At 36.6% G+C, this 13,556-nt stretch overlaps 2 protein-coding genes across 2 annotated transcripts; one reads left to right on the plus strand and one right to left on the minus strand.

Annotated features, from left to right (window-relative positions):
• Window positions 1-10,715: 10,715 nt before the first annotated feature.
• Window positions 10,716-12,582, minus strand: LOC106673945. The gene is made up of 2 exons (XM_014406342.1): window positions 12,256-12,582; window positions 10,716-11,611 (listed from the first exon to the last, which is right to left on the minus strand). The coding sequence occupies exon 2, from the start codon at window positions 11,602-11,604 to the stop codon at window positions 10,906-10,908; it is 699 nt and encodes a 232-aa protein (XP_014261828.1). The 5' UTR covers window positions 11,605-11,611; window positions 12,256-12,582; the 3' UTR covers window positions 10,716-10,905.
• On the plus strand, window positions 12,446-13,336 carry LOC106673407 (glandular kallikrein, prostatic-like). Its single transcript, XM_014405515.1, has one exon. It carries the CDS (start codon window positions 12,446-12,448, stop codon window positions 13,334-13,336), a length of 891 nt encoding a protein of 296 aa, XP_014261001.1.
• Window positions 13,337-13,556: the final 220 nt, after the last annotated feature.

Consider the following 13,556-nt stretch of genomic DNA (forward strand, 5'->3'; position numbering starts at 1 on the left):
TCTAAAGTAAATTGATATTTTAAAATATGTATAAAATTTGTTCAATTTTAATGAGCTAAAAAGGAAAAATTAGTTCAAATTTCAAATTAAGTAAGCAGAATTTTTTTGTATGATGAATCAAATTTATTCAGTATAATCGTGATTTTTTTGTATTTTGTATTTTCACTGGTTTTGAATTTGAACTAAATAAAAAAATAGACAAATTCATAAAATAAATCATTTATTTTAATTGATTCAAGTTTGATAATAATAATGTTGGAAAATTAAAAGAACATTTTACGTTGATAAATCGTTTTCGACTTCGTCCAGTTGGCAGAAAACATGTGAGCAAATAGAATTTTACTTACAGCTGATTACCGAAAGCTTTCTGTTTATATTTTTTATACTTTTTAAAATATCATATGGTAAATACTAATTTGACCGTTTATTTTTTTTTTAAACTGCTGATCCATTAAAAAATAAATAAAATGTCCAGAAAAAATTTAATTTGTTGTTTTATTTTTGTAAACATGGATAGATAAAGAAATAAAAATCTGGCATTTTTAAATAAATAAGTTTTTTTTTTAAATATAACACGTGTATTTTTGATAAAAGTATGTAGACTCACTTATCAATAGTGAAATGTAATCTTACCCTCAAAACTTTGAACAAAAAGGATGTCTCACTTTTTTTTTATTTAATGGTTCTGGCAAAAGTCGACTATTCAAGCATAAAAGCCACCAACATGCTCAACTTTCTAACTTTCTGCAAGTCAGGAAAATGCTTTTACCCGTGATACGGTTAGCACTATAATTCTATCTCTAGAAATGCCTTGGATGAATTTTTAAATAAAGTTTGAACTTAGCCGTCGTTACCCTTCTTGATTGTTTTTCCTAATTTCAACAAACGACTGTCGCAACCATAGAAGATATCTTCCCGGAAAAGACCCTTATTTTTCCAAAACAGTAAATATTTTTTTCTCGAGTAAGCATAAAATATATCTTATTTTATTTAACATCGCTGGTGGTACAAATGTCTTAAAGCTATATTCGCCTCAAACGACGACAGATAATAATTTAAAATTTGTCAATAAATGAGAAATTGTATATAACCTAAATTAGGTTTATTTTTATTTATTTTTTTACGAGGGTTAGCAGCAGCAGAGATCTTATAAACCCTCAGGGTGTTTTTGAAAAAAAGCCAAATTATAAGTATGTCGGGTTCGAATGCAGGGCCTCTGGATTCGAACCGCGGACCTTTACCTTACAGTGATGAGCGCCGTATCAACGCCTAAACCGTTGCGGCCACCGATGTCCCCAAATTCGGTTTATTATTTAAATATCAATTTTGAGAGTATCAATCAAATCCATTGATACTTTTATTATGCGATGATTAAAAACGACCATCAGTAGATCATATGGCAAACTCAGTTCAGACGTTTGGTTTCAATTATGTTGGGAACGAGAGCTTAGGCCCGAACGCTAGCTAGGCCTAAGATGGAGGCCTAAGACTCTGGATGGAAAATTCACGCCTTTCGGACGTACTTCTCTCTTTTACGAGTAACATATTTTGTACGTTGAGTAACCGAGTTGTTTTCCACGTTGAAACCATCCACAAAGCTGTTTTACATTACGTAACGTTTTGTACAGAGCTAAAATATAACGGAAACGTAACCCATAGAAACAATTTTTGTTCAAAACACCAATTTCATAACGGTATCTCAATTTTAAAGTACTTGTTTATAATAAGAGTTTTAATAAAGAGTCTCTAGTATGACGTGCAATTTCACAGTCGATTTATTTTTTTATAACCTTTGTTTTGTTCCGGCACCCGCTTAGCAATGAATGCCAGATCGTCTATTTCTACTATTTTAGATTTCCCGCTATGCGGCCTTTTTGGCACGATGTTTACTAACATTTATATTTTTTCGACCAATGGGATTTGTGACAAATAGATTTTATTACTAAAGTACAATCGCTGCAGTTAATGAATTTGTTTCCTAACTTGCCTCGGATTGCCAGGAATTGCTATGCGACCACTTTTGCTAAAAATTTGGTGAAAACTGCCGACATTTGAAATGACGTAATTCTGAACTAAGTGGTTGATGTCGGTAAGTACATCTTATAATATAAGCGACAATCACCTAATGTCATGGTAAAATATGAGAATAGAAATTCTAAAAGTTTTCAATTAACTCGAAAAAGAAAGACGAAATCGTGGACGCAGTGATTATTGGTAGGCCTAAATAGATTTATTGTGGAATCCCTGCGATTTACGATCATACCGTGGAAAGTCCGTTCTTCCCAATAAATTAAGCATTTTCCTCGGTGCATCATCGCATTCCTCGTGATGTGAAACTTAGCTTACCCGAATGGCTGTACATTATACCTGTTACTGCCGCACATACACAAATGATATATGTAGATATCTCTGGTTTGTCTTAATAGAATTGGCATGTTCCGTCTATTCTTTGCCTATCTATTTTATTTTGTAGTTGAGAGGGCAGTGGTCGGTACATTGATCTTAAAGTTCCTTCAAATCTTGTCTCCTAAGAGAAAGAAGATTCCTTATTTGGAAAAGATAATTCTACACACAGATGTTTTGTAGGTAGATCTTAAAACCTCTGGATTAGGTAGACATGTTTTTCGCTGGATTGCTAAATAAATAAATTACTGTTACTTTTTATTATTATTATTATTCTAGGTGCATCCGACAATCAATACATTCACACCTACCTATATTGCGCTCTAATTGGGTATTTTTATAAATATTCCGCATTCGACCCAGGTCACTCACACAGATGCTGAGGCGATGAGATGCTATTTCACCATCAGTCCCTCCTCAGTCACACTAATAAATACACTCACTTATACAAAAGCTAGAACTACAAAACACATAATTTGGCGGCTATATATAATAAAAAATCCCCAATTTTCGTAAAAAGCGGAACAGGGGAAACTCGCTATTGTGCTCCACACCCCTTTTAAATCAGGCAGCATGCCCAGGCTCACCCTGAAGGGAGCAAAGGTATGACAAGCTTCATTTATGTGGGTCACATCGAGCATCCTTTCTGTGCATAGAGGTCATTAGCGCCACGAGCAAGTGTCAGCGACGTATGATCTACTCTCTGGCAAGAACTATTCCCTGTAAGCACTGTGGATCAAGATATGGTCGTGCCCTAGCTCTACCCCTGGGCCGTAGCAACTAAATTTGCTTTCTTTTTCAAGACCATCCCTCGATCTAGAGTGCTCGTAAGTGAAAAAGTGGTCGATACTTCTACTATTTAAAACTATTCATTGTTTCTGGTTCGGACCCTTGGAGGACCAACTGCAGGTCGTGCTCTAAACACGGAAGAGCTTCTCGGACGACCCTACCCACTGACGCTTTAATCTCCCCTTTACGGACGTTTTTACGGCCCGCTTACCGTCAGAGGGCATGATCGCGATGGTCCGGTCGGGAAAGTGGGATGTTCCGGCTTTCGCCGCTGCATCTGAAATTTCCATATCCTTCAGGCAGTTCGGCATATCTTTCTAACTCTTGTTAGAAACACGTAGAGATGGTTCACAGAGAACCCGTCATATAAAACCCAAACGCGCTCAGAGAGTCGGTGCTTACGAGAAAAGCTGAATTCCTAAGAAGTACTGTTACTAAAATCAACTATATAATACTGATACCAGAAAGTTACTAATAGTTTAAGTGCAATTAATATATGGTTAATGTTTTTTTACGAGGGTTCGTAACAGCAGAGGTTTGTAAAGTAATGTGTAAGTATTTCTAAGCTTCGAATGCAAGGCTGCTGGATTCGAACCCGGGACCTTTACCTTACAGCGCTGAACGCCCGGTCAACGCCTAAACCGTTGCGGCCCCTTAATGATTATTAATATTTTTTATGGTTTATTGTTTTATCTATATGTTCAGCCAATACATCTATATTTTAGTTTCGTTTTGTAATATTATTGGGATTATTGTTCTTGTGAGGAACGTCATTTTTATTTCTTACTTCATAAATTTAAACAAAACATTTGTCAACACTATACGTATACTATTGTTTTTCTAACAAAATCTATAGACACAATAATAAATGTATTAAGTGTTGGATCGATTGAGAGAGTAACCTGTTTGCTACAAATAATACACGAAAAGCTCTAAGATAGGATTGATAGTGTAACCCACTTGAAGGACCCGGTTCGTTCAATAACGTAAGATTGTTGGTAGAAATATTGTGGACAGGAGGCTGAAATAAAAGTGACATTTAAGACCGTTCAAGGACAATGTAGTGGAAATCTAACAACAGGACACATATCAGAAAAAACGACTTGAAATCACAATTCACATAAAATCAATGTTTCTAAACCTCTCAAACACTTAGATATGAGACACATTAAAGAGGAAAGAAATTTATCTCATTAAAAACGGCATAAATCAAAAATCAAACTTGAAACTCGAACAATATCGACCTGAACAATCAAAAATCACAGTTATAATCCATCAAAGACAACGACGGGCCAAACCAGTACCACATCACTTTATCATTTCACAAGGATATACAAAAATGACACGGCTGACAAAACGAAAAGAAAAGAAAGAATCAGATATTACGGCAAAATGAGAAATCGCGTTCAACTCTGAAAAACCGGCGAGAATAAGATCAGCAGATTATTGAAGATGATCTAATTCACATAACAAACCTTACCAACATCTAGACAAATAATAGTAAACAATGCAAAACGAAGATGAGGAAGCAATGGAATTCGAAAGAAGCAACAACCTTCTAGCACAATTTGGAAGAAAAAAAAAACAGAATACTACTATTCTTAATAGGACACTGCAGACTAAATGGGCATCTGAGGAAGATTAGCATAACACAACACGGCAAATACAGATTGCGGAAAGAAGCAGAGGAGACACCTACATACTAAAAAACTGTGGCGCTACATTTCCTCTTAGCTGGAAGAGTTTGTGTACATACAACGTTACCGTAGAAGAAATTTAACCACTGAAATAGGACCTTCAAATCAAGTTCCTCGATGGACTCACTGATCCGAGAACACCATAGGACGGGGATACTGCTAATAATAAAATTAATAAATAGCGCGTTATAATACACACCTGAAATGGCAAAAAGGAGGGAAAACTCATAAGGTGGGGTTGAGATAGGAAGTTGATGTCCGAGTGGATCGAGGTCACGATAGCTCAGGTGGTAGAGCAGCGGCGTATCTTGCCGAAGATCGTGGGTTCGAATCCCGCTCGTGCCATTAACTTTTTTTCATCTCAACTAAAAACCTTAATTAATTGTACTGAACATTATTAAAGATAAATGGCCCAACATAACATCACACACAACTCTATCAAAGAACACGTTCTTTACAATGATCCGACACTGCTGTTTTCTAAATAAGATTTCTAAATAATTATCGATTAACGGTCACTAATCACCACACGTAAAGATGTATTACGGTTTTATGGTATTTTTTAGCTTAAAGTTCTAGTGTAGCATTGACGAACTTGAAATTTGCCATCCTTACACTGTGTGAAGATTATTAGTGCATATTCTGTCAAACAAAAAAAACTGTTTTGAAACTAGACATTTTCAACTTCCTAATGCAAAAGGATGTGCGTATAAATGTCGTAAATTGAGTATAAAAATACGAACTCTGTAGAAAAATCGCTCAAAAGTAGCATTTTTTTCAGAATTCCGTAAATTTTCTCAAAACTCTACACATTCATCACATTGTAACGCGTCTTTCTTTCGTTTTGTAATCGTAGTGATGAATCGTTAAAAAAAATTGTTTAAACACTCTGAGATGGAGAATTTCTTTTTAGAAAAAACCATACAATTCACGCATACACTTAAATTTTTAAAATTCATATCTTGGAGATTTTTGTTGTGTTGGCATAGTTAAATGCAAGATTAAACTTATCAAGTGCAACCCTACTATTATCGACATGATCGCTGAGTACTTAGTTTTCAATTAAGCCATTGTTTGCCTAGCCTGATTGAACGTATCGATAATTACTACATGGCTAAATACAGTCGAGCACAATTCTCCCTAAAGCCTGACAATCAACAAATCAATAGGGGTGTTGTATAAGGAATTTGTTAAAGTATTAGTCAAATTTTTCTTTAATGATAATTTTCAATTAAGGTTTTTAGTTGAGATAAAAAAGTCAATATCACAAGCGGGATTTGTCGCCGTGAATCAAAGAGATTACCGACATTTGAAAAATGGCAAAAAGGAGGGAAAATTCAAAAGGTGGGGTTGAGATGGGAAGTGGCCGAGTGGATCGAGGTCACGATAGCTCAAGTGGTCGTGCAGCGGCGAATCTAGCCGAAGATCGTGGGTTCGAATCTCGCTCGTGACACTGACTTTTTTATCTCAACTAAAAACCTTAATTAATTAAAATATATTAATTGGTCGAGCGGACCACGAAAACTAGTGAATTTAATGATAATAATTCTTTTTGAAAACGGCTAACCATGGCTGAAAGTTTAATAAATAAAATAGTGAAATGGGTAAATTATAATTTAACCTTTATTTATTGTAACATGTTTAAAATCTGTAAATATATGTTGGAACATTGGCCATCTCTAGTACATATTATATAATTTGTTTTGTAAATACGCTTGTCTCAATTTGGAACTTGTGGCTATTTTAGGGAAACGAAAAAGATAATTTTGCTCACCGAGTCAGTGATTCAGTCGTTCCAATATGCCCTAGAATCCGAGAAGTAATTATTTTCCGTAATTAATATTATTTATTTTTTAAATTAGGTTTTCAGTTTTTGTTTTAAATGTATTTCAGGGTTGTTATATAATCATGTTTTTATTTCGCTCGGGATATTAAATGAGATTAGAGATGTAAAACTTACGAAAAATAAAATCCGCTAAAATAGGAATAAATAGTTTTTAAAAAAAATTAGATTCGTTTTAAGCACCCTTTGAAACTCTAATATGAATGTTTACATCAGGGTTACAGTGCTGGAGGCTTTAAACCTTTATTAAATTGAATCCTAAATGAAAAAAAAATTCTCTTGGTTTTTGTAAGTTCTAATGTATACAATCTCATTTAATACAATCCTTTATTTTCTAGCATATCTTGAGTTAAACAAATTCACAAACCTAAAATTGGATAATTTATTTCCCACCGGGTTTTGTCTGGTATTCAGGTTTGCACTTTATGCGCAAAGATCATTCCATCTACCTATTACCTAATTCTTCCCATCTACCTCACTGAGTGGGTCTTCAGAGTCATTGAAGAGTAGGCGGCTTCCCTAAAGTAAGTCCTTGTTGGTCTACCTCAGGGTAGAGTTCAGAAGAGTTTACTAGGCATTCAAAACTGACATTCAATTCACAAACCACCACCTTAACATTACACTATGCACAAGCGACTCTGATCTTGTCGTATCCTATCAAAACCTTCAAAATCACCTCACACTACTGGAGCCTCGGTGTTAAAAGATTAGTATAACTGATGATTACTTAGAAATCGTCAGATGAGGTCTGATGTGATGTAGGCTTAGAAAAACATTTTCTTTGTCGTGCCAACGTTTCGATCTTTTTTGAGATCATCTTCAGGCCCTTTATTTGCTGTATAGATGTGTCCTTACTGTGCGTCGAGTTGACCAAGTGCCCACTTGGGGTTTTCTGCACCCCTTCCACACCAATTTATAATCCAACGAATATAAACTTAAAACATCAATATCTCACTGACATTCTCGACACGACACACAATAATGACACATCTACACAAAAAAGAAACACTTTGAGTGAGTACAAATACTTTTATTGAGTCTTAAAATTCTAGCATTGTATAAATTCACTTTTTGCACATCCTATATGTTTTTGTATAATTTAAACAATTAAGGTTTTTAGTTGCTTTCGATAGTCTAGTTGCCTTCGGCTAGATACATCTCAACCCCAACTTTTGAATTTTCCCTCCTTTATGCCATTTTTCAAATGTCAGCATATGTGACATATTTCAATTTATTTCAAACTGACAATGTTATGATTTAGATTTCGTGATTAGGCCTAGAGTAAAAAAATAAAAGAGAATAGGGAAGAGACAGCCGAGTCTGAGAGGTGAAAAGATTCCGTGTAGATGAGAGAAGTGTGAGATCCTCAAAAGTGTTCTATTCCCTAAAATCGAGTGCTTCGGTCCACTGCGGATTGACTGGAAATAGTGAGTACATACCCACCCTTGTTCTAAATGGTCTGGCAAACGCTTTCTAGGAAATTACTATTTATTTAAATTTATAAAAAGTTTTAATTGTTTGTTTAAAATTTAAAAGGAAATTTATTGGTTTTAATTATTATTTTCTTCTCTGTTTAATAAATTGTTTTTACACTTTAATTAAATTTTATTATAAAAAGGCACCTGATCGGCTGTATTCAGGTTCGATCAAGACCTCTGGGGCTCTGTTTCTCATAAAAAGGATTCAGAGTTGGGCCCGTCTTGTTGAATCGAGAACAGATCGTGACATATGGCAAATTTGAGATGGGAAGTTGGTGTACGCATTGGTCGAAGTCATGATAGCTCATGTGATAGCGTAGCTGCGTATTTAGCCGAAGGTCGTTGGTTCGAATCTCGCTCGTGACCCTGACTTTTTTATCTCAACTAAAAACTTAATTATTTGAAAGATATTAATTGGTCAAGCGAACCACGAAAACTAGTGAATTTACAATATTTATAAATCCCAGGACCTGAAGATGACCTCAATAAAGATCGAAACGTTGCACGATAAAGAAAATGTTTTTCTAAAACCTACGTCACACAGGCCGCATCTCACGATCTCCGAATAATGTATTTATTACATATTTTTGTTGAAAAATAATCAGCCTAGATTTGTATTGCATTATACAAAATGAATGCGATTACATACTAAATGAATATTATAAACTCATTAGCCTCAATACATTTCATAAAAAGACCAATATAAATATATCTTCATTTACAAATAATTTGATTCCTTTGTTCCTCATGAGTTCCTTGGATGCGTACCTGAATATGACTAAGGCTTTTGGTAGAGATTGGTATTTAGGCATCCTTAGTAAACGTAAACCCTTGCTACATACATTTAATCACCTTATCCTGGAATTCCAATTAACTGAATTTTATTTCAGAGAACGGTATGGCAACAAACTATCAGCACTCTTAAAAATCTAACCGGCACGTCAAAATAATAACATATAAAACAATGAGTGCACCTAAAACCCGGCAAAACACGACAACCTGATTATACCTTGGGTACCAAGACAAGGGAGTTTCGGGTGATAGGCCCTGAACATAATTTTGTGATAACAAACACAAAATCAGAATCCTCCATCACAAAGTGCTTGATACAAGTTCCTGCTCAAACAATCCCATTCCAAGGTTGGGAAATCATTAATTAACGGCCAATAAAAACCGCAGAGATTAGGAACATTCATAAGTGCAATATCATAGATCACTCGAAAATCTCACAATTATTGAGTAAGGCCAATGACAAATTATTAAGCGTTAGTGATGAAAAGATTAAAACCCATTCGGGGAAAAAGAAATTTCAGGTAGTCACCCCTTGTGAGTATAATTATTGTTTGGATAATGTCCATAGTAACATAGACTGCTACACAGGTGGATCACTTATCAAAGGTAGAGGGATTGGTTAAGGAATCTACATACCAAAATTAGGAATCAGCATCTCCTCCCCTCTTGGTTATAACACCTCAGTTTTTCAGGCGGAAATTTGGGCCATTAATGTATGTTGTAGAATACTTACGGAAAATAAAATTAAGGGAAAAGATATTAGAATGGTTTCTGACAATCACGCTAGTCTTAGGTCATCACAAAAAGAATTGGCCACCTCTGGATTGGTAGAGAAAACTGTAGATCTTGTGTTGAACCAGTTGAGTTCTCTTCCAGGTTTGAGAACAAGGTAACCCTTATTTGGATACCAGCACATAAAGGACACCATGGCAATGAAAATGCGGATGGCCTGGCCAAAGAAGGCTCCAATACTGCGTTTGTCGGACACTCTATGAGCACAGCGAAAGAGAGTATGAACAACTGGGGCATGAAACAACTCCTTAAGCATTGGAATCTATCCCCGGACACAAGCAATCGAAAGAGTTTGTTAAGGCGATCAAACCAGCAGAATCGAAATGGCTACTCTCTAACACAAAGAAGGGAATTAGGAGGCTAATAGGTATTACTGACGGGCCACTGCCCACTGAGAAGACATCTCTCCGTATTGGGTATTCTACCAGATCCCTTTTGCCGTTTTTGCGAAATAAAAGAGCACTACCTCGCAGAGTCTTTGAAATCTTTGAAGGAGAGGACATCACCAAATCATTACCCGAGATTGAATGGTCCAAAATCTTGGGGTTTCTGAACAAGTCCAAGAGATTTATGCCGACCAAGTCCCGGACCTTTTAGGGATGGGGTACGAGCCTATGCAGGCATATAACCCTCGGGTCATGGTGGCCCACCCTGCATAATATGTATAGGAACATTCAATCAACAAGAATTCACCCATATAACATTCACTCTCCGTCAAATAATCTCTCTTCCATTTTACTACCAAATGCGGACACGACATGGGGCTGTACATCTACAAATGTTGGACTCTACACATACCCTACTAAAGTGTCAAGATGTTATGAACTGCATTTTTCATACTTTTTCCGCCGCATCCAATATTCAATATTATATATTATTCAAATTCCAAAATTCTTTGATTTTATATTACCATCAAAACAATAGAATCGAGTTGTATATTTGTCGATTGATGATTGAGGTTGATGATTTACTCTTCAATTTTTTATAGTGATCTTGGTTCAGGTTTTGAAGTCTCCTTCAACTGTATGAAAAATGTGGGATTTTTCGTGTAACAAGGCTTTGCCCGAATTAGTATTGGTAAACACCAAAGTACTTTTGATGTACTAAATTTTCATCTGTAATATACAGTTCTAGCCCTTAACTTCATTGTAGTAGTTTCACTAGGCTTATCTGGGCTGTATTTCGAAATATTTCTGGAGTTTCGAATGGTACGTTTCGCTGAGGGGGTGGTAGGTCTAGATTTGGTGTTTGACGTTCTGCTCCTTTTCACGCTTCGTTGTGGTAAAACTTCCTTTTGGATGTTTTCGAAATCAGCGTCATCTTCTCCGTTTACCGTTGTTTCATTACACCTTTTGATCTTCATTAACGTCGTATCTTCATTCAGATTTTCGCCCATTTTGACGTTCTTTGCCGATAACTTTTTCAATACTTTCGTACTCTTTTTTGGCTGAGGTTTAGTCAGAGTTTTGTTCGGCGATTTATTATTCACCTTTTCTTCACTGGTTTTTTTGGCGCGTTTCATCAGGAGGGAGGCGCAACCGTCGACGATCCGCTTTGAAGGCATTGCTTCGGAAAAATTGTGCAGGGCTTGAAGTCTTTGAAGTAAATTTTTACGACAGATCAGTGGCAGTTCGCACTTTTGAAATTCGTCTAAAACATTTATCAAAAGAAATTCTTCTGAACGAAGTTCCAAATAGTCCTTCATGGACTCATCGACTGACTTCCGCAGCCAATAATTAATCGGCATTTCCGGCCTGTCCGGCATGAAAGCTTCTTTCGGCAGCAAGCTGATCGCGTAAGTGATATACATTTCAGCTCTGAAACAAAAGTTGGTTATTCAATAAAAAAAGAACAGCTGTCAAACAAGTCCGTCGTGTATAATTTTCCCCGCCCCTTCAAACGGCAGTGACATCCCAACATGTTGATTTGATTGTATAGAATAACCCAGAATTTGCATACTGGCGATGAATCGTATTGATTATCAACTGATCCTTTGCCATTCAGAAAAACAATCCATCCATTTTACTTGTAGCAGTACTTATTCCCATTTAATTACTATTATGTAACACATTAGATTTTAGAAAAAAACTTTTCTGACAGGGTTTGGAGAAAAATAAAGTTTTTGGCAGTATAAAACATTCGTAACTAAAATCGATGTTAGGCTTAATTGGTCAATTAATTTGGAAAACCTATAACATCAACAACAGATTCGAGACAATCAATGAAACAACTAACGACGGGCTCTCAAAAACTTTTAGAAGTTATTTTCCGCATCCCTGATCCAGTGTTATGCCCCGTTTCTCGTTAATTGATTGTTTCCCCTGAGGCCGAGTTGAAACGTACAATTTCTGACAAGCCAATCGATAACGTGTAAGAAAATAATACTTTATCATACTCGAGAACAATCATTGTTTGATAAATGTCACTATGTAATAATAATTTTTAACGTCTTTCCGCTTACCTAGATAGTTTACCAATCGTTTTCAAAACCACAGGCTGGTTTAAATTTGTTTTAGCTCATATGGTTTAGACATTTTTAAAACGTTCCAATTCTCAATACATTTTTGGACGAGTTGTGCTTCAAAATCACCAGTATTTCATTTCGTACCAAAATTAACAGTTAACCTTATTCAACTGATAACAGACGGAGGATGTTTATGTTGACGCTCATACTGACAGCGCTCCATTCCGTTCAGAGCGATTATTACAGCACATCGGCCTCGAAAGAGTCGTATCCGTTCATAGTTAGCATTTCCAAGTTAAAATTTGGCGTCATGAAATCCCACATATGCGTCGGTTCAATAATTCGATCAAACCAAGTATTGACCGGATGTGGGTGCACCGGAGAGTTCCGCCAGAACCGGCTCCGACCCCACGACCCGAAATGGTACAAAGTACTCACGGGAATGATCGAAAACGACGGCAACGCGGAAGAGGAACACGACGTGACGGAAATGCTACCGCACAAAAGGTGCCGAAAGATCAACGCCCTCTTCAACCAATACGACATCGCTGTCATTGTCGTCCAACAGCCGTTTTCCGTGGAAATCACAAGTTCCACGTTCACCCTCGGTTCCCTTTTTACGGACAAGCAGGTCCTGGCCATGATGAGATCGGGCTCGGCGTGCACGGCGGTCGCCTGGGGAAGAACGGGCCCGGAGAACAGCCTTTTTGTGGGAGAGAGAGTGCGCGTCGTCGATGTACGTTTGATGAAGTACGCAAGGTGCCAGGAGACGGTCTGCGACATTGAAGAAGACGTCTGTACCGAGGAGAGCACCATGGTCTACGCCGGAATCGTGTGCGGACGGTCGAATTATTCTTGCGTCATCGACAAAGGTTCTCCCGTCTTCTGCGAAAACAAACTTTTCGCTATAGCATCTGAAGTCCTTTGCCCTTACGGTTTACCCGTCTCTCCTTTCATCTACATGAGGATCGACAAAATCTTCGATTGGCTCCAGCCACTTCTCAACGAAGCTCATCCGGCCACGCAGACTTTATATTTGCTCACCATTTTACTTTTTTTAACAGCTATTATGTTCTAGCAATTTCCTAATGTACCGAAGAAAATAACCGCATGGAGTTCATGAACCTCTGGAAACACGATTAACAACGATTCTCTGTTTTTTAACGGTTTTTAAATACTAAATTATACGTGCCAAAAGAAGGCATTTTTCAATTTTACTCGCTATTCAAATGAACTGAAACGACTACTAAACAAATGACCAAATAAAATTACAATTTAAAAACAATATTCATTACACA

This window comes from Cimex lectularius, unplaced genomic scaffold (assembly GCF_000648675.2).
Source record: "Cimex lectularius strain Harlan isolate CLEC.00 unplaced genomic scaffold, Clec_2.1 scaffold12, whole genome shotgun sequence".
Classification (NCBI taxonomy): domain Eukaryota; kingdom Metazoa; phylum Arthropoda; class Insecta; order Hemiptera; family Cimicidae; genus Cimex; species Cimex lectularius.

Excerpts from the sequence above, each read along its gene's own strand:
- LOC106673945 (XM_014406342.1), bottom strand. The coding sequence starts at position 11,604 with ATGTATATCACTTACGCGATCAGCTTGCTGCCGAAAGAAGCTTTCATG.
- LOC106673407 (XM_014405515.1), top strand. The coding sequence starts at position 12,446 with ATGTTTATGTTGACGCTCATACTGACAGCGCTCCATTCCGTTCAGAGC.